Below are 24,696 nucleotides of genomic sequence, written 5' to 3'. Positions count from 1 at the left end.
TCCAGCAAATGCTGTGATAAAACATCATGACCAAAAACAACTTGGGAAGGAATCTGTAGGGAGAATTTTGTTTCTTTAAAAAAAAAAAGAAACCCACAGAAATATTATAAGAACATGTTTTAATCCTATGTGTGAGGATATGAGGTTGCTTCCCAGCTGACGACTATGGTTTGCCTAGTGTTCCAACAGGGAGATTTTGCCAGCTCCAGATAGTTTCTGTGAGTGTGTGATGTTTGGAATTCTGGGGACTTTTCAGAGGGTATATAAATGCTAGAGCTCTGATACGGGAGTTGTTGGTTGCCTGTTGGTTGCTGTTGGTCATTGTTTGTTAAGTAGTCATGCACAAAGAAGAAACAACAAGAAGAAATTATATATCCTGATGGCAAAGATCATACTTGCCCCAAGGAGCATGATGCCCCTAATCAAGAGGAAGTGGTCTAATGATACCATATCTCCCTTTCCTCTCTATCCTTTCTTTTCTCCTACCTAGTGTTAGAGGGCTGAAAGGAAAGAAAAAGGAGTGGAGAAAGAAGAACCCATGGCTACGGGACTGGGCTTGTCTCAGCCTATGGTCCCACCTCCCAGTCCATTATCAAGGGAAGACAGGCAGAACTCAATCAGGGTAGGACCTGGAGCCAGAGGCAGAAGCAGAGACCTGCCGCAGAAGCCACGGGAAATCCTGTTCATTGGCTTGTTCACACTGTCTTCTTACAGTGCCCAGAGTGACCAGCCCGGCTCAGGAGCCCTTGCCCACAGCGATCTGGTTCTTCAACACCATTTCATAGCAACAACAATAAAAAATGTACCACAAGCTTTCCCACAGGCAAATCCAGAGTGGGCATTTTCTCAACTGAGGGTCTCTCTTCTAAAGTGACTCTAGCTTGTGACAAAATGACATGAAAGTAGCCTTCGTAACCCCTCACTTTAAAAAGTCCTGCGAATATCCACATTTTATTATAACAATGCATTGGATAATTTATACCCATTTTAAAATTAATGTGATCACTTTTCCTGTAATCAGGAAAATAAAACTTTAGTATTAAATCTGTGCTGCAGAGACCACTAACTGATTAATAATCTATATGTCATGTGGAAAGTTTATAGGTTTTATGAGATTCCAGGAAATATAAGAAAATGAAAAAAGATTAAAATCTAGACTTAATAGCATTGAGACAGTGAGAACACCAATTTCAGAAATTCTTACAGCTACAGAAAACGCATCTTTCACATGTGCTTTGTCAAAAGGTCAATCAATACTGTAGATGTTCAGTAATGTGGTCATAACTCTTTTCCTTAGCTTTTTTTTTTTTAAAGCCTTCTGACCTGCATTGATGAAAGTAAAATAAGACCATTAAATAGAGCTGGAGGTAGGAGGGAAGGCAATGGAATTCTGTAAATTAGTTTGAAAACGATAAACGTGTGACATGGGGTGGTAGACAGAGAATGGCTCCCAAAGATGACTCTGTCTTCTAAGACCCAGAACCCATTAATATGTGACTGTGCCAGACAAAAGGGACTTCAAAAATGTGATGAAAGTGGGGAATCATGGGATTGTGCAAGATAATAAAAGTAGGTAAGACATGATGATCAATATGAATCCCACCTTCCTTTTCATAAAAGATCCCATGTACCCCATGCTGGCCTCAAACTCTCTAGGTAGCAAAGACTTGTCTTAATTTTATGATCCTCCCACATCTATTTCCCAATGGCTTGCTCACCTCACCAGTGCTATGTGGTGCTGGAAATAGAACCTAGAGCTTAAGAGATGCCAGGTGAATGAATACTCACTCTATCAACTAAGCAACATTTCCGGTCCAAAGGTAGTTCTTATAAAAGGTAGGCAGGAGAGCAGTCACCGACTAAGGTGTGAGGTGATGCTTAGGGACTGCAAGAGGTAAGGAAACGGATTTTCCTCTAGAAAGTTCGAGAGATATACTGCCTCACTAGTACCATCATTTCAGCCATATGGCAGCCAGTTCAGACTTCTGGCCACCAGAACTGTAAACAGTGTGTTTTTTTTTTTTAAAGCAACTAAAGGGTGCTAATTTGTGACAACATCAGTAGAGGAGCTCATAAAATCCTAGCTGGCTACAGTAGTTCATTTTTTTGCCTTATGGTTAGAAGCTGAGTTTCAAGCTGTTTATAACATAGCTAATCTGCGTGTGGCAATTTACCACTAAGCCTAGTGATGTTTCTTATGTTATAGGAAGTTGGGAAGCCTCTATCTGAGTTATATGGCCTGGTTTGAGTGCTGACTGTCACTTAGTAATTATATGATCGTGGTAAAGTAATTCCTCTGAGCCACAGTGTCCTCATCTATACAACAGGAGGTGATAACAGTGTCTGATTCTCAGAGTTATGGAGGAGTTAAGTGAGGTGACGGGGGTACGCTTGGTGCATGGTAAGAGTGTTGAATTTTCCAGGGCAAGTCACACTTTTAACCACACAGGATGAGGAGACTGAGCTCAGTGAAATTCAGGCAGGTGTGAGCAACAGTGTTGAGAATTCACAGCATCTGGTCTTCTGGCTATCACATGAGATGCTGCCACAGACTGATAAAGCTATCTAATCTAAACTTTATTAAAATTACCCATAAAATAAATGAGACAAGTTAGTCTCAACTTGAAAAGAATAACATAATAAAACCATCACATTTTTAAGGTTGGCCTTGTACTCAGTGCAGGAATTTGAAACATTCACCAGGATCATCATCAGCTAGTGTCACTTACCGGTCTTGGGAAGTGCATATGACTGTTCTCAGTGTGGGATGTGGTCTAGACAAGGCAGCCCTGCCCTGCTCGCCCATTACTTTTAGGCAGAGGCAGTGAGGTCCTGACCCTTACCTCATCAGAGAAATCTGGGTTTTGAGAATGGTGCAGCACGGCTGTGTAGGCAGCTGAAGTGAAGAGGGGCCCGCCAGGTTTTCCGTATATACACTGTTTAGAAAGTTACGAGGTAAGCAATCGTGAGTGCCTGGAAATATTCAAGAAAGTCAACTCTTCAGTTCCTAGGCCCAGTCCCAAGGCACCCTTGGTGATTTGCTTCCCAGGACATCATCTAGTTAGCTTTGAGCTTTATTGGTACATTGTCCTGTAAGTACTATGCAGTGGGATGTGAAAGAACACCTAAAAGCCTTTACTTAGCTTAGAGGTGTGGCCGAAGGGTTGAGTACTGAACCAACTTGATATATAACTCCTGGCTACCATAAATATGAGTTGATGTTCAAGACAGATTCCTGAAGGATGACTTCCTGATGGGGCCCATGGAACCAACCTTGTCTAGAGTTAAGGTCCTAAGGCTAGGCTGGATGCCAGTTCCATGGTGGAGCGGGGAGGTCAGACCTAGGTCTTTATAGTCTATCTCAGCCTTCTGATGTGGCCAGAGGACTAGATAGGCTTTCATGAATCACACAGGTGAGAAGGCACCTATATCTGAAACTTGGGGCCTGGCTTCTAGTTTTACATATGGTCATGCCATGTCTCTGTGTGCTCTTAAGAACTCAATGAAGCAGGGAACCCAGACACCTGCTATTGAAGGTGCTCTCCAGCCTCTTTGCTAGTCCATCCCCATTACAAGCGCTTCTGTGGTTCAGACCGCCATACTTCCTACCTGGCCATTGTTTTTGCTTGCTTAACAATGACATCACATGATAATTTTTCTTTCCTGAAACTATGCTATAGAAAAGCTTGGTTTGTGTGGATGCTCACAGTGCCTCAAAATTATCTTGAGGAGTCCCTCTTTATTTTACATCAGTCAGCTTATCCTTAAGATTATCATCACGCATTGAAATAAGACCTCAGACTTCTTGGCTGCATAACTCAACTTAGAGCATGATTTGTACCTGATGGTGCTATGACAAAGAGCTGGAGGCTATGGTAGGGTTAGTTAGACATTGTCTTGGTTCCTCACTTCCTCCTCCCTCTGATTCATGGCAACCCAGAAGAGTTGACTATAGGCTTAGTAAAAAAATAACTTCCCTCCTTATTTATTTATTTATTTTTAATTATTTTTTGTTTTTGTTTTTGTATTTTTTGAGACAGGGTTTCTCCGTGTAGCCCTGGTAGTCCTGGACTCGCTTTGTAGACTAGGCTGGCCTCGAACTCACATTGATCCGCCTCCCTCTGCCTCGCGAGTGCTGGGATTAAAGGTGTGCGCCACCACGCCCGGGCCCTCTTTATTTTTATATGTTATTTGATACTCCTAAAATTTAAAAAAGCCCGTATCATGTATGAACTCTAGGAAAGGGCAATCCAGTTAAAGTTTTATAGGTCAAAATAGTGATAATATCAACTCATATGATCAACAACTTGGACTGTTTTTTTTTTTTTTTTTTTAAGAGCCATCTTCTAGTCCCCTGGGCAGTTGGCTCCATAAATTTGGGCTCTATGGGGGGACACCTTGCATTAGTCAACAGACCTGTACATAAGTACGAGCTTTCAAGGGACATCCTGCATTAGCCAAGAGGCCTTTGTGTGTAGTAGCCTTTCTCTGCACGGAGGCAGGCTAGATGTACTGCTACAAATCAAGCATGCTGAGGTAAGGGGTGGGCTAATTGGTGCACAGGACAGATTCTTCACATGGTATTCGTGTACTTGTTTCACATTGTAATGACTTCCCTTTTTCCAAGTCCTGCGATGAAGAACTATGGGAGACTAGAATTTTTCACAGATGGCTGAAATCACTCCTCACTTAGCCACACTCACATCAAACTCTCCCAGTGGTGCAAAGAACCAAGGTGCCTGCCCCCTCTCTCATGCTGTGTCCCCAGGTGACTTGACTCACCTTCATGGGCTTGGCACCATCTTCATCAGAATTTTTGAATTCAATGCACACAGTTATATTTCGTGCCTGAAATTATAGTGAGGGGAAAATGGAGATGGTAATTTCCTCTTAAATAACACCCCAAACAATGTAAGGGCTTAAAATAAGTAGAAGCTTCTAATTAAATCTGAAAAAAATTGTAGAATAACCAACATTGTCTTGTGACACTATCCATGGTCCTCAGAAACAGCAGGATTTGGAGAGATTTTTAAAAGAAACAAAAATGCTCACAGTACAGGACTAAGCATGCTATTTTCAGAGCATTATAAGAAACAAACAAAAAAAATGGTCTAGATCAAATTCATGTCAGGCTGATTTTAGAAAGGATTATTAATGTATTACACAACCATGAATCTTAAAACTCTGTAGTGATGAAGAACTCTATGAGAACTGCTTTGTAACACTCCAAGATACTGCAAATACTCTCATCTTTAAGTAATTCTAAAGTGACTTCTAGGATGAACCCACCTCTGGCTAAGCATTTCCTTCAAGTGTTGGCCCATAGTTATTGGTTTTGGGTCTTTCAAGAACCACCTTGTGTGGTCTGACTATGTTGAATTGAGAAGTTAATGCCACAAAAGCATGTGCCATACCTTGTTGAAGCATTTCTGGCTATCGTACTTGAGGTGTTTGGGGTACACATAAATTTGGTTTTTGTATACTCTGTACGGACGGCAATGCTTTGTTGAGTCATAAATAAATTCTTCCACTTCCACTGTAGGTTCTGACTGAGCCATCACGTTGAAGGGCTTGACAGGGACAAAGGACGATGTCACACAGTCTTAAAAAAAAAAAAACAGAAAATAAGAGCTTGTCATTTACTATGGGTCTTCTAAAGTGAGCAATGCTTAACATATTTTAACATGAATCCATCTAAAACAGAAATTTGGTATTGTGTTCCAAGAGCATAAAAATGTGAGATCTGGGCTTTGGGGATGAGAAAGTCATATATTTAGTATTGAAACTCATGGATAAGAAACATGGAAAATCTTTGAGATTGATTTATAGTTTTTATATTGTTTCCTGTCTATAAATATACTAGGTAGATTTTATAAAACAAAGAGTAACCCATTGGCATTTACTTGTTATTATAAACATAACACATATATTATTGCATGGCAGAATAAAAGTTATTCAGTGGGTAGTTTATTGATAGCAACAGATGAATTAATAGTAATTTTTCATATAGGGAGTGATTTTACAGTAAATGCCTAAATCTTTCTATACATGTTTGTTACTTTTCTTTCTCTTCGATTTTTACTATCTTAAAAAATATAACTTTGTATTAATACCCTAAAGAAAAAAATAAAGAAAAATATCTAGGGATGTACAAATCAACTTCTGTCATTACACTATTTTAAGGTAGAAACTGTGATGTTGAAAGAGAGAAAGGCCTGCTGATGCCTTCCTTTTCTGTAGAGAACAGTCCTGGGCTCAAAAGGGATGGGATATGTATACTTGGAAGTCAGGGAACATTTATAATACTTCACCAGGGATCTATTTAATATTTTTATATGCTCAAATTTCTCAAATACCATACCACTCTTTCAAAGATATTTAGCTTTCTCTTCTGTGCTTTGTGTTTTCCATAGGCTATATATAATAAAACCTTGCTCCCTAAATCACACAGAGGAAATAGTTTGCCCTCCGTTGTTTTCCATTAGTCAATGTAAAAATGATTTGGGGTCAGAGCTTAAGGTAGAATTCTCATTATAGTTTATATTAAAATGATTTGTGGAGACATATCAGGATAGATGGCCAGCCTAATACTCCCTGTCACTAGTCTCTGCCCAGTCATTTATTAGAGGGAACCTTGGTTCTATCTGTGTTCTGAAACTCTTCAATTTTAGGTCAGTAGAAGCAGGAGTTTTACCATGTTCCTGAGGAGGTAGAAATTATGCATAATAATATCCAGTCCCTTAGGTGGCTATGCTCAGTGCTCAAAGTAATTTTTTTGGCAGTATGGTATGGCAGAACCAGTCAGATAGAATCTGAATTTTCTTACTATTGGCTATTTGTCTACGAGACCTGACTTTCATCGTGACACTCTAGGGCTTTAAGGATGATGTGAATAACTTAATTTCTTTCTGGATATTGAACCCATAGTTGTATAAGAGGTCATAGGCTATTCAGGATTTGGTTAACATTATAAAGTCACTCTCAGTGGACAAATAAGTCCCTTATTCCTAGGGCATAACGAATGCCATTTCCATTTTGGGAGACAAAAATCCCCTAAACAACCCAAATTTTGGGACCAACCAATTAACTGAGAAACCAACCAAACAAGCACCCCTTCCACAGGATACTCAGAAATCTCTAAATGAACTGTGACATCAGCGATATTGGTATCATACTTGGCAGCTCCAAGGGAACGTTGTCCACAACAATATCCAGGCTTCCAGGGATAGTCTGCATTTTGCTTATCCGGTCAGCTCTGTGAAAGGACGACAACACACACACACACACACACACACACAGTATTATTTTCCTTTTCAAAGCAAAACCTATCTTCTACTATAATTCTGAGCTTTGAGAAGAGTAAAGCCTAGACAGCAAATGATAGTGTGTTGGTTTTTGTCATTGGTTAGTTTAATTCCTGTAAAATAAAGCTAGTGTAAATAAAAACAAAAATCATGGAGAAGTCAGATTACAGATATCCTGAATAATACCTTAAGCTTATTTTCTCTGTCTTCACTTACACATGTGACCACATGAGTGTAACATTAAATAGTATTGTCTTGTCAATACTTACTTAAATTTTCTTAAGCATCTCATTGTCAAAGCTAGTTTTTGCTGCAATTGCTGAGTTTGCATTTTGCTGTTTTGATTAACCATGATCTGACTGTGTGTGTAGGCTCTTCTCCCTGGCCTATCATCCTGCAGGTCCACTCTTTGGCTCTGGAAGTTCTGCTTCCTGCCCTTCTTCCGGATGGTGGTGCTCTTTGAAGATGGCAGAACCGTTAGGAGGAAGAGTCTTGCAGTTGGAAGTGGGGAACTGGGAGCAGGTGTTGGAGTTTTACAGCCCAGCTCTGTTGTTCACTCTCTGCTTCCTGATCGTGGATGCAATGTGACCAGTTGACCACTGCTCTTGTCCCTGTATCTTCTGTGCCACAAAGAACTATATCCCCTGAGAGCCTAAGCCAACATAACCCAATCTCTTTTTTCTGAAGTTGCCTTGGTCAGGGTTTTGGCCACAGCAGTTGGAAAAAGAACTCAAACACATACCATAGTCGAGCTCCAAGGTTGTTCACCTCCTCCCAGCCCCGGGTTCAGTGAACCACATTGGTGGCTTGAAGTCAGCAATGACAACTGAATTTATAGCATAGAAGTTGGTCACCGGGAGAAAGTTTAACTTAATGTCATTTTAACTTAATGATGTCAGCACTGCAGTGCGTATTTGAGGTGCCTCTTCCATGCTACTTATACTTTCTTTGTACTCACTGACAACCAGAAGTTTGGCAGAGTTTGTTTTGCTGTGTGTTATTTTGATTTATTACCAAATCTTACATCCCATTTTCTCATCATTACAGATTTTCAAGCCTTGGTGGACTGTCTAACAGGCAACAGGAAAAGCCCTTTGTATTTTCTCATGGTGGGTTGAGGAGCCCTGTAAGACCTGGGTGTAGGTTTTGACAAGGACCTTTGATAAGTGAAGAAAAGTCTCTTGTGCTACTAGTGCTCTGCCTGGACCACAAAGAATTAATATTAGTACAGGGTCTTGCCTAAGTGTCTACTTATAATCCTAGTGATGTTCTAAAAACTTCAATTGAAGAAGGAGAAGAAGAAGAAGAAGAAGAAGAAGAAGAAGAAGAAGAAGAAGAAGAAGAAGAAGAAGAAGAAGAAGAAGAAGACTGCCCTTCTCAGTAAATAGAAGCAAATTAATTTCCTGGTTCTTCAGAAGGTATTGGCCACACTTGTTAAAACACATCATGATATTTTTGAGGGACATACAAAATTAGTTGATAAGAGAGCTCCCCCTCAGGTGGGAGGAACGGGACCACCCTGAAGGCTGAGGAGGACAGGGAGCCTCTGTATTAGAGGCTAACAATGTACTATAATAAGGGCATCGACACAGCTCAAGAGGCGGCTCCTGTGGAGAAGAAGTTGATTCTCCAGTCCCAGCTCACCTCTGCCAGCCAGTAATATGTGTGGAAGAGAAACTTTAAAATCTCAGAATCAAGAGTATCATAAATAATGATATTTCCAGATACTGAGGGTTTTTGGGGGAGGGGTGGGGCTTGTCCTACACTATAGATGATGATATATCGCAACATATAACAAATCTGTATGATTCTGGGAAACTGACTCTTTTTCTTTTTCTTTTTTGGTTTTTCTAGACAGAGTTTCTCTACACAGCCTTGGCTGTCTTGGATTTGATTTGTAGACCAGGCTGGCCTCAAATTTACAGCAATCCACCTCCTCTGCCTCCTGAGTGCTGGGATTACAGGTGTGCGCCACTGCACCCAGCTGGTCCACTGCCTCTTAAGGCACCATTTGGACAAAGGGGAAGTCACCAGAAAACTATCTGTTTCTGGAGGCATCTGGGCAGTTGAGAGTCAGGGCATCAAATGTTCCTGTTATGAAGAAAGAAAACAATGTTGGCAATAGCCTACATTACTTCAAGGGGCATCTAGAATGTCCTACCTTCTGTAGTCTGATACCAGCTTCAGGAGATCCTCAGCTGATATTTTGCTGCTTTCTTGTCTAAACAATGGTGAAAATCTTGAGTCTCTGTCCACATTCCCCTGGTTGTCCTTAAACACGGATCTGTAGGAAGAGAATGTTTATTCAGGCCTATATTTTGTTACTGTTTAATTCAATCAGTCCAATTTACAATGAAAAGAACTCAAAGGCCGTATCAAAATAAAAAAGAAGCCACTTCTTAGACAAAGTATTTCTATTCATAAACACGTTTTTGGTCATTCTCATTTTCAACTCTGTATCTAAAGTGGGAGCAGTTCCTGTGACAACTCTTTTCATGATGTCTCACATTTATTACCATGTCAGAACCATGGAGTATTCGAAGAGCTGAGGCAAACAAGAAAATATTTTTTTTGCATGTGTGTTTGTGCTGGCAAAGTTGTGCTGTGTGTGTGTGTGTCTGTGTATGTGTCTGTGTGTGTGTACATGTGGACACATGCACAAGGCTCTGTCTACTTTGTTTAGTGATGTAAGATCTCTCGCTGGCCTAAAAGTCAGCAAAGAGGTTAGGCTGGCTGGTCAGGAAGCTCCATTATCCTCCTCTTTCTGCTTCTCCTGTGGTATGACTACAGCCAGGCATCACCATGTCCAGTTGTTAACCTACGCTCAAAATCAGGTCCTCATGTTTGCAAGGCAAACACTTCACTGACCAAGCCATCTCCTAAAGTCCTCTGACTAGCTGTTTTCTCAAGGTATCCTAACCTGCGCAAGAAGGGGCTGTTGAACTTTCTGTGGCACCATTAGAGTGTGCTACAAGGACCAGGTTGTATAGCTGTAGAAAGTAAGAGTATTAAAATGCCCTTGTGAAGATAAAGAGCCCATGTTCTAACTTTTAGGACAGAAATAGAGGTAAAATGCAGGAACTATGAGTCAGAGTTTTGCACTAATAAGGTTAATGTTACATTATTTCTTTCCTTGATCCATTTCATTGGAAGTACCGTGCCTTACTTAAAAACACAATTGCTTCACATGCAGTTTGCTGATGTCAGCCCATATTTATAATGCATCCAAGAAATAATTATGTTTTTCACATATAATTGATTTTTCTTCAGCAGCAAATGTTGGATTTTTATTTTTTCTAGCTTAAGAGCCTTAACTATGATATTTTATTATCATTTAAATGAATCAAATGTTCCAATAAAGTAGACGAAATGATTTTAAGACTAATACCAGCCATAGAACTTTTTTGTAAAATAACATAGAAAAAAAGAAACATGGGAGGGAAATATATTGAGATGATATTTTTATGCTCTTTAAAATTTTATGCTCACAGTTTTGTTGCTATTCTTGTAGTTAAGTAGTAACCAGAGAAAAATAAAAAATATCTCTCCATAAAATTTTAAAGAAATAACACTAGGAAAACAGAATAGAAACATTTAATTTGAAGAGCTAACTGAGCAGGTAAAGGCACTTGCTACCAAGCCTGCCCACCAAGTTCAGTTTCTAGGGCCTATACAGGAGGAGGCGAGAGTCTGAGTCTTTATGTTGTCCTTTGACCTTTATATGAGTGCCGCGGCAGGCTGTGCATGCCCACATAATAAATACACTAAGACTTGATAAAAGCTTCAAAGCATTGAACTTAAGAATGACTTTTGGACAAATACTTTAGAGACCATTTCAGCAAGTATTTGACAGGCTGCAACCAGTACAATGTATTTTATCAGTACAAGAGTGAGTTATAAACTCAGGTTGAGTAATGATTTTTTTTTCAGTGAATGAGTTACTGCAAATACATTAAGCTATCTGAGTTGCAAACTCTGCTCAGATCCACAGCTGATGTAGACATCTGTCATTTGGAATGGCCATTCATGAAGTGCACTGCAGCCTGAGAGCCTTGTTCTTGATCCCTCTGTGTCACCCTCTCAAGTGTGAAGGTGAGAGGCGTATTCCATCACATGGGATTTAGACATTTCTCTGCATGCCTGAATACAGCAGATGAAAGACCAAAGTGGTTGTTAGGGACCGACATGGGCAAATGACCATCATCTCAGCGCTGGGGTAGTAAAGATGACAGGAGGACTGGCTGTCCAAAGCCAGGATGAGCTACACAGACAGCCCTGTGTCAAAATAGTAAAACAAAAAAGAAAAAATTGAAAAACAAAAACTTCTTCAAGGACCGAGGATGTATTTCAGTGGTACTACATTTACCTAGAATTCATAAGGGAGAAAAAGCAAATTTGGTTGATTGACAGTTTCAATTGTATAAGAAAGACTTATCTAATAATAAACCTATTAAACCTATTTAAAAAGGCAGAGAGAAGGACCTGGTGAGGGTGTACTAGGTGCCTCGTCACTGGAATACAGCAAGCAGAGGTGGACCACCACTTGTTGGGATGTTGTCAGCGTGAGAATCTTAGACATCACTGCATTGTGCATCTTTGGATGTGCAGATATGGGGATGGACATTTATTTTCATAGCCCTGACTGACTTTAAAGAAAACTGAGCACTGTCAGTCGTTTATAAGTTACTGTCAGTTAGTCATTTGTAAGCTAAAATTAGCCAGTGTACAAGGACCTGAGAGGTAACCCTGGTGTGGACTTGGGCCCCTGTGATCCTGGGGCTGATATACCTGGGAACGTTTAACTGTAGAAGGGCACACTTAGAATCCAGCTTCTTTTAAAATTGTTGTAAAAGATCCTATGTATCTCTCTGTCTCTCTCTCTGTCTCTCTCTGTCTCTCTGTCTCTGTCTGTCTGTCTGTCTGTCTGTCTGTCTGTCTGTCTGTCTTTCTCTGTGTGTGTGTCTGTATATCTGTGTCTGTGTGTCCTACATCTATTAGAAGGATAATCTTTTTGCTAAAGAGCGGCGGTACAGCTGGTACCGAATCTGAGAACATACCAGATAAAAGTCAAATTAAATGCTCACAGCTATGAGATCTGTGTGTACTGAAGCAGCTGGGTAAAAATCTGGTTCCAAGCAACTGTTAATACTACTATTTTAACCACAGTTGCTTTGAAGCACTTTAGGGTGCACCCAGGGCTATACTGTGAATCAAACGGCAAGATAGGAAATAAAGTATGAAGGAAAAGCCGGTAGAGAACAGGCTGTACCAACAATGTATTACCTACGCCGTGGAGCTGGCCTATTCCAGAATGATGTGAGTGACAGCTGGCCTTCTGAGGGTCCTGCCAACTCATAGCTGAAGCAGGGTCTGCACTGAGAGGCGGGGTAGGGATTGTATTTTTGGGTGGCCGTGTGCTCTTTGGGGGACAGATCATCCAAATGACCCAGCTCATCATATTTTCTGTATGGTCAGTCATTTCTTTTCTCATTTGCCAGAGAAACTCAAGTAAATATAAATCTCTGGTGGTGCGTACAGTTCCCAATGACAGTCAAAGCACCAACTGAGCCCTGATCCAGCGTGGGCCTGTGGTTTAGCTAGCTCTCTTTCCCTAGTAATAATTACTCCAAGAGTTGATAACACTTTGAGCCTCCACGGGAGCATCATCTGTCTTCCTTACGGTGTCCTGACAATTTCAGAGTCAGGGGGTTACTTCTAAGTACTGTTCTCCGATAATTGATGCATCATTTACTTCTGTCCTCAGACTATTCTTCACTGACCCAAATTTATGAGAAATGGGAAGTTGCAGAGTGTGAATATGAGCTCCACACCTCTCATAATTAATAATAATAATAATAATAATAATAATAATAATAATAATAACAACAACAATGTACATAGCATGTTTTTCATGTCTATCATTAGTTATCTCTGTAAGGAAAGGTATGGACAGAGAGAGAAAAGAAGATCCATGACATGCTCTCTACCAAAGCCATGTATGTCTGAAGTTAACAGAACTTCGTACCCACAAGACAGATGTTGTCTACTGCATCCAACAGAGAAGAACCTTGCTCAATGATACAGCAAGTGGCGGCCTGACCCTGACAGGTGACAGGTGGGCTGGGTTTACCTTGCCTCCTGGTTCTTCCACCCTTTGCTGTCTAAAGAAAAGTTGGTACTTGCAGCCTGCAGGTGATCTTGGTTTACTGGTCTTGGGGTCCACATTCCTCCTTCGCTTTGCCAGTCCCTAATTTTAAATAATGACCATAACACTCTGTTGCATACCATGGGGTTTCACTGAATCCATTCCTCAATGGAAACTGTGCAAACTGAAGAACACACAAGAGGTTAACCTGTCCTTCTGGGCTTTGAATGGTGAATAGAAGTGACTGCCTTTGGGATAATGCTATCAGCGTTCACTAAGTGTCGTGTTTTGTTCTAAGCCTGTAATTAACCCCTTTTAATTCAGTTTGTTCACAGCCGATCTTTGTTTGTTTTCCTTATGAGTCTATGGCAGGGTTTTCCTCCTTTAAGGAATTCTTATACCAATGCAGGTGTAGTGAGACTGACAACACTAGGATGACACTACTGGTAGATCAAATGCTATTTTCCATAAAGGTCCCCATTCTGGGCAGGATGCTCTGCCACTTGTGCCCACAGAACTCAGCATTTCCTGCAGAGTCAACAGAGTCTGTGTTAATCTACACCCAACTCAAGGACAGCTGAAGGGATCCATTTGATGGCTTCATTTGGACATTCACATAGAGAGCAGAGCTCTGTGCACAAAAGAAAGCATGCAGGCGCACAGGAAGTTATGCAGTGTCCTTCCTTATCTTATGTCCATTAGCTTCTCTGGACTGATACAAACATTGTCCTCATTAACCAAGTTATGTACAAACAAATTCTGATTTTCATTTGGTACTTGCTAAGTTCCTCTAGTCCATCTGGCCATGTCCACTCTGTGTACAGGCCAGGGGCCTTTCGTATAAGCTGTCTCCCTGAACTAATTTGTGGAGTGTTTGTCTCTGCAGAGTTTGTGGTGTCTATTAAGATGACATCATGTTTGTACTTCTTCAGGTGCATCTCCATTAAAAACAATAGACAACATAAAGGCATTCAAAGCCACAGCTTCTAATGTAGACTGTAAGAGAGTTTTTATTCTGTTAGTTGCAAAGTAGGACCTACCTCATGGCCCAAGCAAATGGCATCCGATATTTCCCCAATTTGCTGCAGAACTGCCTATTGGATTTTAGTATTTTTTGTGCAAACTGAGGAGAAAATAAATAAAACATTATTTAGGGACTGCCAATTACAAACTATACCTGTGAACAGGAATAATGATTATTTTTCCATTTTATTGTCCACTGAAATACTGAATTTCTCCTTACTGGCTCATAAATTACCCAGGATACCTTTTTGTATTCAAGTTATTGTACAACTCTTGACCTTCTTTTTAATTTGCAAATTCTAAATGTAGAAAATCCCCTAGTTTTGAAGTATTCACTATTATTCACTTCTCCCTACCCCCACATTTCTTCCTGCCTTCTTACTTCCCTTCCTTTCAGCTAAGAGAAGTTCAACTCTTTTTTTTTTTTTTTGTCTTTTGAGACAGGGTTTCTCTGTGTAGCCTTGCCTGTCCTGGACTCACTTTGTATACCAGGCTGGCCTCGAACTCACCGAGATCCACCTGCCTCAGAGAGTTCAACTCTTGAATGGAAAGTTATTGAATTTATATCCACATCTGGTAACAGATTACATCTTTTGTTCATCAAGAGAGTTTTCTGTATAGGGCTGCACAGATCTGCATTCTGTCACAATTACTCAGTGCTGGAGCAAACCCAGGGCTTCACAAGTTCTAGGCAACAAGTGGAGTATGACTGACTGTCAATAAAACTTTATTTATAGAAGCTGATAACGTCTGGGATGTGGTCTGAACGGATAGTTTGTTGAACCATGATATGAATATGTTAAACTACAGTCTAAATTATTGCAATGCTCAAATTCAATTGTTTTGAGTTATTTCTTTGATATCTTTTCTTTGTGTGGGAAATATATAGTTTTCTTTATTTTTCTAGGAAACAGTAACAATCCATAATTGGATTATTTGAAATACCAAGGTGATAGAATGAAGAAAACAAAATCTTCACTGGTCCTGCCATTCAGGCCACTCACACCACTTCCTGTCTCTATCATCTGACACGTCATTATTACTTCCCGTCTCTATCATCTGACACGTCATTATTACTTCCCGTATCTATCATCTGACATGCCATTATTATTTCCCATCTCTATCATCTGACACGTCATTATTACTTCCCATCTCTATCATCTGACACGTCACTATTACTTCCCGTCTCTATCATCTGACACGTCATTATTATTTCCCATCTCTATCATCTGACACGTCACTATTACTTCCCGTATCTATCATCTGACACGTCATTATTACTTCCCGTCTCTATCATCTGACACGTCATTATTACTTCCCATCTCTATCATCTGACACATCACTATTACTTCCCGTCTCTATCATCTGACACGTCATTATTACTTCCCGTCTCTATCATCCGACACGTCATTATTAAGACATTTAATGTATAACCATTTGCTTTGTTATTGAGCCCATTGTTAGCTCGCTGATATCTTAGCAAATCGCCTTTGCTTGATCCTGACTTCTAACTTTGTTATTGTAAATTCTTTGATCTTTGGGGTTAAAATGGTACCCAAGTTTAAATTTATGTCTATTAGGAGATTCATATTCACCAGAGTCTATGTCCAGTCAAGTCAAAAGGGCATAAACCAAAAATGTATAATTTAAAACATTTGTGGTAGATATTAATTATGCTGCTAGGTGAATGTTTGGAGACATACATTTATCACATTTTATAATCCAGAAAGGCAGCATGACTTTATCTCTCTAAAGCAATTGAAATTATTCATGAGAAAATAGTCATTACCTTGTTGGAGTCTGGGTTCTTAATATAAGGTTCAGCACCACTGCCAATGTTTCCCATTAAGACTTTTTCAACTTTGGCTACCAAAACAATATCAGAGTGAGGATCACTCACAGAGAATATAGCCTGTGTGCAAAGAAAGCAGTAATGACTACCATAGAAACCTCCTCGAAGACATTCATAAAGTGTCACTTAAAAACATGACAGCTTTTCATGGTGTCCTTGATTTTTTTGTATGTTTTGTGTCAGGACACTAGCCCAAGTGTTTTGTCCCATGAAAGTCTTCACTCACCAGGAAAATGAGACAGAGGGGAGGGCATCCTATTGGGAATCTAGGTGAGAGAAGCATGGGAGAATGGGGAAATAGAAGGATCCAGAGGGTCTTAGAAACCTACAAGAAGGACATTATGATGGGCAGATCTGGGCCCACAGTTCCTGCTCAAACTATGGCACTAGCCAAGGACAATACATGCAGTAAACTTCGAACCCCTACCCAGATCTAGTCAATGGGCAGAACATTCTCCACAGTTGAGTGGAGAGTGGGGTATGACTTTCATGTGAACTCTGGTGCCCCATAATTGTCCACGTCCCCTGGATGGGGAGGCCTGGTGGCACTCAGAGGAAGGATAGCAGGCTACCAAGAAGAGACTTGATACCCTATGAGCATATACAGGGGGAGGAGGTCCCCCTCAGTCACAGCCATAGGGGAGGGGAGTAAGGGGAAAATGGGAGGGAGAGAGGAACAGGAGGATACAAAGGATGGGATAACAATTGAGATATAATATAAATAAATTAATAAAATATATTTTAAAAAATGACAGCTTTAAGGAATTTTTATCTGGGAAATTGCCCATTCTGTATGACCTATTGTCAAGAACAATCTAAGGAACAAGGCTTTTCTGTCCCATCACAAGTAAACAAAAGTGCAACCTGCTTTGGGAATTTTAGCCATTCCTCTGGAAGGCCCTTTGCGTGAGGTTCTTCTGTTTGTCTTGGCGTGCCTGTGTCGATATTGCCGTTTTCCAAGGCCAGTGGGGCCCCTGGGAGCATCTGCCGGACAGTGGGGTGATTTAGATCCACGTGGAAATCAGCAGAGATCTTCCTGCTATCTCTGAGGTCGTAAAGTGCCACACTCACAAAAAAGGGCTCAATCTGTGGGGAAAACAAAAACCAGGTGGTTCAGACATAAACCAATTGCCAATGCACCAATGTGGCTCATTGTATTTCCTAACACATCGCATGAAAGGTATGCAGAAATCACACTGTCTTTGACCCCCCGTGAAGTACCCAGAGATGCTCTCTGCAGAAGCAGCCTCCAAGCCCAGGGCTGCATTTCATTTGTTTCTTGACCCTAGACTCCCACTCAAGTGTTCTATTCCACATGTTCCACTATTAGCATATTAAACTTGAACAGCCTTCTATTTGCTTACCCCAATACACATAGAAAACACCCTTTACCCCAGTCTCTCCAGATCTGTGAAAAATTAAATGGAGATCCTAGAAGTTTCTAGAGTGCACTGAGAAACATTTCACTAGTTGAACTGTTTTTCAAATTTACTGCTTCTCTCTCTCTCTCTCCTCTCTTTCTTTCTTTCTCTTTCCTTCCTTCTTTTCTTCCTTTTTTGGTTTGTTTTCATTAAATTATTTAGTTATTCACTTCCTTCTCTCCTCCCGTCTCACCCTCATGCCCCCTCCACCCACAACCCCCTGCCCTTCTCTTCAGAAAAGGGGAGGCTCCTCATGGGTATCACCAGCTCTGGCACATCAAGTCCCAGCAGGACTAGGGGAATCCTCTCCCACTGAGGCCAGAGAATGCATCCCAGCTAGGGGAAAGGCAAGCAAGAGAGTAAGAGACAGAGCCCCCCCCCCCCCATCGAATTATTAGGGGAATCACACGAAGACCAAACTGCACATCTGTTACATATGTGTAGGGGGGCCAGGTACAGCCCACGCATGCTGTTTGGTTGGTGCGGCAGTCTCTGTGAGCCCCTAACCCTAATATTTAAGGTCATTATTTCTACTGATGCTCAATTGTTCTAGATTTGGCTAAAGTCTCTGCCTCAAAGCACTTCTGTGTGGCTTTGGCAGGGATCCTCTGTCTCTCTGTCTCTCTGTCTCTGTCTCTGTCTCTGTCTCTGTCTCTGTCTCTGTCTCTCTCTCTCTCTCTCTCTCTCTCTCTCTCCTTTATTTCTTTTTCTTTCCCTTTTTGAGTATTTATTTACTCAACAATGTACTCTAGATTTGCCTCATACTCTCCATGCCTCCGATGTTTCTCCAGGGAGGACCCTGTCTGTCCCTTTTTGGTAAGACTGACATTAAGAAATCAACATCTGGGTCCTGGTACTTAGTCACGAGGGCTGCGTAGATCCCATGCTCTCTCTTTACACAAGGTGACATACAGGCAGGCACACAGTACTCTAATCTCTAATTATTTGTCTCTATCTATATATGAATAATTATTAAAAACTGGCAAGCTCAAGTTGAAACCTTCACTTCTAATCCAAATACTCAGAGATTCTTCCTAATATTATTTTTACATTGTATAATAGTGAGAAATATGGGTTCCACTGGCAACCTTTATTTACTTACTTATCCATTCAGGTTTCTTGCTGGCTCACATTGACAATTTTCCATACCATGCCAGTCATCTTTTCTAACTATCCCCTCTAGACTTCCCTGATCCCATATCTCGACAGTCCCAGCAGCAGGTCATTTCTGTGCCTTTGTGTAATTTTCCCCTTCCCTTGTCTAGAGGTCTGGGATGTTCACCTGCATCCAAGCATCTTCAAGGTTTTCACTGACCCTGTCACCTAGATGCTGTGAAAGAAGTTGAAGATGGACTTTTCCTGTCACTATGTCTTTTCCACTCATCTTGTCTAGGAGTCCCTTGAGCAAACCCTTCTTAAGTCCTTCTTATTTGAAACTAATACAAGGAATGTCCCCGCATCTCAAATTCCGTTACTTTTCCATGTTTGCCAATATTCTGTGAACAAGTAGTTCATACAAAGGTCACAGAGAACACACTAGTATGGGATCAGGGTAGAGGCAAAATTAGTTAGGATCTGTCCATGTCTGTGGGAGACTTACTGGAGAGATGTTAAAACTTGGTCAGCCACAGGATATGTGAAAGCAGAGCACAGTATAGGTCAAAAGACTATTTTCAGGTCTGTGGGTGTAGGAACATAAGCACATAATAACGGTCACTAACAGAGAGGGTAAAGACATAAAGATGAATTCTTCATGAGGCACAAAAAGTCCTTTGTAAGGTATCCCAATGGCCATGGGTACATTAGTTTTTGGGGTTCCAGGCCAGTCAAGAGAACTCAGCTAGAAATCAGAACCTGTGAGGTTTTTTTTTTTTAATGGAATACCTACTTAAGTAACAATATACAGATGTGATGGTTTGAATAAAAGTGATTACCATAGGCACATATGTTTGAATACTTGGTACCTAGTTGGTAGAACTGTTAGGAAAAGATTCATAGGTGTGGCCTTGTTGTATATCACTGAGGGCTGGCTTTGAAGCTTCAAAAGACTCCTGAAACTGAAAAGCTTCTGTTAGGCAAAGAACACTGTCAATAGGACAAAATGGCAGCCTACAGAATGGGAAACGATCTTCACTAACCCTACATCTGACAGAGGGTTAATATCCAAAATATGTAAACAACTCAAGAAGGTAGACACCAAACAAACCAAATAACCCAATTAAAAATGGGGTATAGGCATAAAACAGAGGAATCTGAACAGAGGAATCTCGAATGGCTGAGAAGCACCTGAAGACATGTTCAGTGTCCTTAGTCGTTAGGGAAATACAAATAAAAACAACTCTGAGAATCCATCCTACAATTCAATTTGGTGGCTTCTCAGAAAATTGGTCATAGTTTGTTCTCAAAATCTAGCTATACCACTCCCTAGGTATATACCCAAAAGGTACTCTACCACACTATAAGGACATTTGCTCAACTATGTTCATAGCAGCTTTATTTATAATAGCTGGAAACTGGAAACAACCTAGATGTTGCTCAACTTAAGAACGGGTAAAGAAAATATGTCATATTTACACAATGGAATATTACTCAGCTATTAAAAACAAGGACACCATGAAATTTGCAGGCAAATGGATGGAACTAAAAAATATGATCCTGAGTAAGGTGCTGCTCCTCGTACAACTGTGATGTAACCCAGACTCAGAAAGACATGCATGATATATACTCATTTATAAGTGGATATTAGTCATATAGTGCAGGATAACTGTGCTATAACCCACAGACCAAAAGATGTTAAGTGAGACGGAAGGCCCAAGGGAAGATGCTTGAATCTCATTCAGAAGGGAAAATAAATGCAGAGAGAAATGAGGTTGGAGCTCAGACCTGGGGAGAGCATGGTTGGGAGGATAGAGGGACTCTAGGGAGAAAAGAAACTGTAGGCATGGGTATCTCTGAGACAAGCTGGAAACATAGGACAAAGTAGGGTTCTGGGAAGATATGGGGGTGACTCTAGCTGAGACTCTTAGTAGCAGGGGTCATGGAGACTGAAGAGGCCACCTTCTAACTAGACAGGTCTCCTAGTAGAGGGAGGGACACACCAACATACCCATAGAAACTTCAGCTCCAAATTTACCCTGCCTACAAGATGTGTAGGGATAAAGATAGAGCAGAGATTGAGGGAATGTCTAACCAATGCCTGGTCCAACCTGAGACCCACCCCTTGTGAGAGAGCCAACCGCTGACACTATTAACGATTCTCTGCTATGCTCACAGGTAGAAGCCTAGTATAGCTGTCCTCTGAGATGCTACACCCAGCAGCAGATCCAAACAGGTGCTGAGACTCACAGCCAAACATTGGGCAAAGCACAGGGAATCTTGTGGAAAAGTGGGGGAATAGGGGACCTGGAGTTGATAGGAGCTCCACAGGAAGACCAACAGAGCCAACTAACCAGGAGCCAGAATATCTTGGAGAGACTGAAGCACCAACCAAGACCATGCACAGACTGGACCTAGACCCCCTGGAGAAGACTGCAACTTGATATGCCAATGTGGGTTGACATCATGGGAGGGCTCTCTTTATTTGAGAAGAAAAGGAGGGTGGGGGTAGGGAGAAGGGAGGTGTGAGGGAAGGACTTGGAGGAAAGGAGGGAGGGGAAGCTGTGATCTGGATGTAAAGTAAATAAAAAAAATTCCTTAATGGAAAAGAAAAAAATTAAGGTGCAGAACAATACCCAACCTTGACATCTGGCCTCCACACATATCCACTGAGTCATGTGTGAGTAGGCATCCACACACAAGCATATATACACGTTATCAGATGTTGCACATGCAGTCACATGCATATGCACACACATACACACATTCATGCTTATTTAAAAGTAATTATTAAGTAAAAAATTTATTTTAGTAATTTAATTTAGTTTAGAAAAACTCTTCGTTTGTCGTACTTGCAGTCTGGCAAGAGTGGAAATGTAAAAATAGAGAGATTAGTGAGGTACACAAAACACTTTGAAGGTCAAGATATAAAAATCGCTATTTTTTCCTGAATTTTTGCATTTCAACTTCTACCTCCATTTGCTGAATGCAAATAAATCACCCCTGTTAATAACGCTTTCATGATGATTCACTTATTTTTCCAATCCACCCTCTCAACTAAAATGCCAAATCTTTCTTTCTGAATGATTGCCTTTGAGGATGGATTTGTTTACCAAAGCACCTTCAAAGCTTGACAAATTAAGTTGTAGGCTACTGAGGGTTAGGCTGATAAGTTTCTTTTGAAAATTCAGGAACAGGAAAATTCCAATGTAGCTACCGTGGGACAGCTTTATTAGCTCTGATTGTTGGAGTAAATTCCTATGTTCAAAGAAATATTTCACGCTATAAAACCAACACGTAGAATTTGATGTTCTAGTTGATTGACTGAAAAATTACATGCTGTCAATACATACATTACAGTCTGTCTCCTCATCATAAGAGTCTTTCATGGAGTCTTTAGACACTCGTGTATTGAGTACAGCAATTAGCTATCCTAAAACGTGGAGAACCGGTCTTCAAAACATGGATGAGGATAGATACTGGACTCTGAATGGAGTGCTGAGAGTTCTACGAAAGAGTCGGGGCGACGGAAGGACCTGGAGGGGTCTGGCCCTCCACAAGGACACCATCATGGCTGCCAGATCTGGACCCAGGGGTGCCTGCACAAGCTGTTGTACCAACCAAGGACAATCCATGCAGAGAACCATGAACCCCTGTTCAGATATAGCAGATGGACTGCTCATTGTCCACATGGGGGTGGGTCGGAGGTAGGAGGAGGGGGAATTGCCTCTGACATGAACTCTGCTGCCCTTGGCGGGGCAGCCCTGTGGGCACACAGAAGAAGAGGATGCAGGCTACCCTGATGAGACCTGATAGGCTGTGGTCAGATAGTGGGGGAGAAGCCGCCTCCCCCCTCCTCCCCCAGAGGTCTAGGGGAGGGGAATAGGGCAGAAGAGGGAGTGAGGGTGGGAAACGGAAAATAAGAGTGAGGGGATAGCAATCGGGATGTAATGTGAATAAATTATAATAAATAAAAGATTAAAAAACAAAAACTATCAAGGTAAGAATGATAAGTTCAAGAGAGCCATTAGTAAAAGAGTGCCAATGGATAAACACAGAGGTTTCCAGAACCAATTTCATTCAGTGAAAATATGCCACCAAAGAAGCTGTTTTACTGATTTCATTATGATTACTAGCAAGGACAATGAAATTATTTTTAAAAGTAATTTCACAGTTTATTTTTTAAACATGGGCACCCACCCACTGTAAAATTACTTCAAAACAGCTTTCGGATGCACAAAGTCAACTAAACCCCTTGGCCTGAGAGACAGGAAAGGACATCCAAAAGCCACTCTCAGGGGACTGGAGGGGCAGCTCATTGGTTAGGAGCACTGACTGTTTTTGCAGCTGACTTAAGGTAAACATGCCCAGATGCCTGTGACACAGTGATGCACGTGAAATGAAATGGACTAAAATCAAGTAAAAAATAAAAAATGCATCTAAAGAGCTGCTGAGACTTGAGCAAATAGAGCCGCGCAGCTTCTGAGTGTGATCTGCATCAGGGGGTGGGGGGTGGGGGGTGGAGTCGCATGTCTTGGCAATGGCAGGTCATAGTCTCGGGGAGCTTTTGCGGAGGCTCATTAGAGGAGGGCGGCTACTGGCATGTCCCTGTCTATCCTTGTATCAGGGAAGGCCGCGCTCTTTAACCACACATGCAGCTCTCAGGGGAGACACCCATCAAACGGTGAGGGATGATAGCGACATCTTCCTAGCCAACCAGAACCCCCAAGTCAACCTTGCTGATCGTGGGGAGGCTGGGGCACTCGGGGGACAGATTTTATCAAACTCCCATCACCCTCATATCCAAAAATATGCCCGTTTTCTTTGGCTTTTGGTTTCCAAAATGGATTTTTAAATTGCACTAAAGAATGTGTTGGATGAAAACCATAGATTTAAAATATTGACACTTTTGGTATAGATCAATGTATGAGTTGACAAAGCCCATCTATTTTTATGTAGTGTGCTGACTAAGTGCTTTTTGATTTGGATCAAGTTTTCTTTTCTTTTTTTTTTTGTTGGCTTCTTATTAAGAAGTGTTTTATTGTTAGCATTTGTGGTTTTTTCATATCAATGACAATGTAGTCAAAAAATTTTAACTGCTGTTGTAGTATTCTATTGGGATCTCCATATTCTTTGGGTTTTCAGCCTGCTGTGTTATCATGATTATTTTTCCAAATAGTTTAAAGGACAAAGTTTTGGGGCACTTTGTTTTGTTTTACGTTCAGCAGGAGAGCACGATTTGGTTCCTTGTAATATCTTTTTTTTTTTTTTCATGGAAGTGAAACAATTTGCTGCCATGCCTACTGGTCCCTCTTCTTCATTCTTCTGGTTTATCTCTCTTCTAACAGCAGTTCCTTCTTAGTCTTTGGTTGGTAGCTTTGCTTGTCCCATTTAAATGTTTCCTACCTGTTCCCTTCTCTATGCATGCAGAAAATCTTAGATGATTCTCCCCAGGTCAGTGCCTAAACTAGATCTTCACATTTACATGTCCATTCATAGTTGCCTCTTTGAGCTGAATGGATGCTAAATTGCACCAAGAATTTAGCAAAGATTACCTATTTGTTCATCCCACGACCATCTGAAATGGCTGCTGCTATTGCACACGACTTACATAGAGGAGACTGAGGCAAGACGCCTGAACACATGACCCAGTTCTTACGTTGAAAAGCTACAGAATCTGATCCAAGCTGCCCATCACGATGAATTCTCCTCATCAAACAGGATGGGAAAATATGGACCTATTATCACACTACAGTAACAGGTAGGAGGCTTAAAGAAAACAGAGGTGCAAGGGAGAAGAGGTAGCACTCTCTCCTGGGACCCACTGTGCCCCAACTCATCAAGTTAGTTTCAGTC

At 41.1% G+C, this 24,696-nt stretch overlaps 1 protein-coding gene across 12 annotated transcripts in view; it reads right to left on the bottom strand.

The window, feature by feature from the left end:
* The window catches only part of DOCK10 (dedicator of cytokinesis 10), a 259,148-nt gene that overhangs the window by 68,246 nt on the left and 166,206 nt on the right, over positions 1-24,696 (bottom strand). For all 12 annotated transcript variants that reach the window (XM_084780928.1, XM_084780930.1, XM_084780929.1 and 9 more), the window contains exons 12-19: positions 17,189-17,410; positions 16,262-16,384; positions 14,490-14,572; positions 9,466-9,588; positions 7,176-7,255; positions 5,415-5,602; positions 4,783-4,848; positions 2,844-2,936 (exon numbers count right to left, since the gene is read on the bottom strand). In XM_084780928.1, coding sequence (XP_084637054.1) covers positions 2,844-2,936; positions 4,783-4,848; positions 5,415-5,602; positions 7,176-7,255; positions 9,466-9,588; positions 14,490-14,572; positions 16,262-16,384; positions 17,189-17,410 — 978 coding nt within the window. The remainder of the gene's footprint in view (positions 1-2,843; positions 2,937-4,782; positions 4,849-5,414; positions 5,603-7,175; positions 7,256-9,465; positions 9,589-14,489; positions 14,573-16,261; positions 16,385-17,188; positions 17,411-24,696) is intronic.

Source organism: Acomys minous (assembly GCF_964271855.1).
Source record: "Acomys minous genome assembly, chromosome: 4".
NCBI classification, from domain to species: Eukaryota; Metazoa; Chordata; class Mammalia; order Rodentia; family Muridae; genus Acomys; species Acomys minous.
This window is presented reverse-complemented; position numbering and strand designations above follow the sequence as displayed.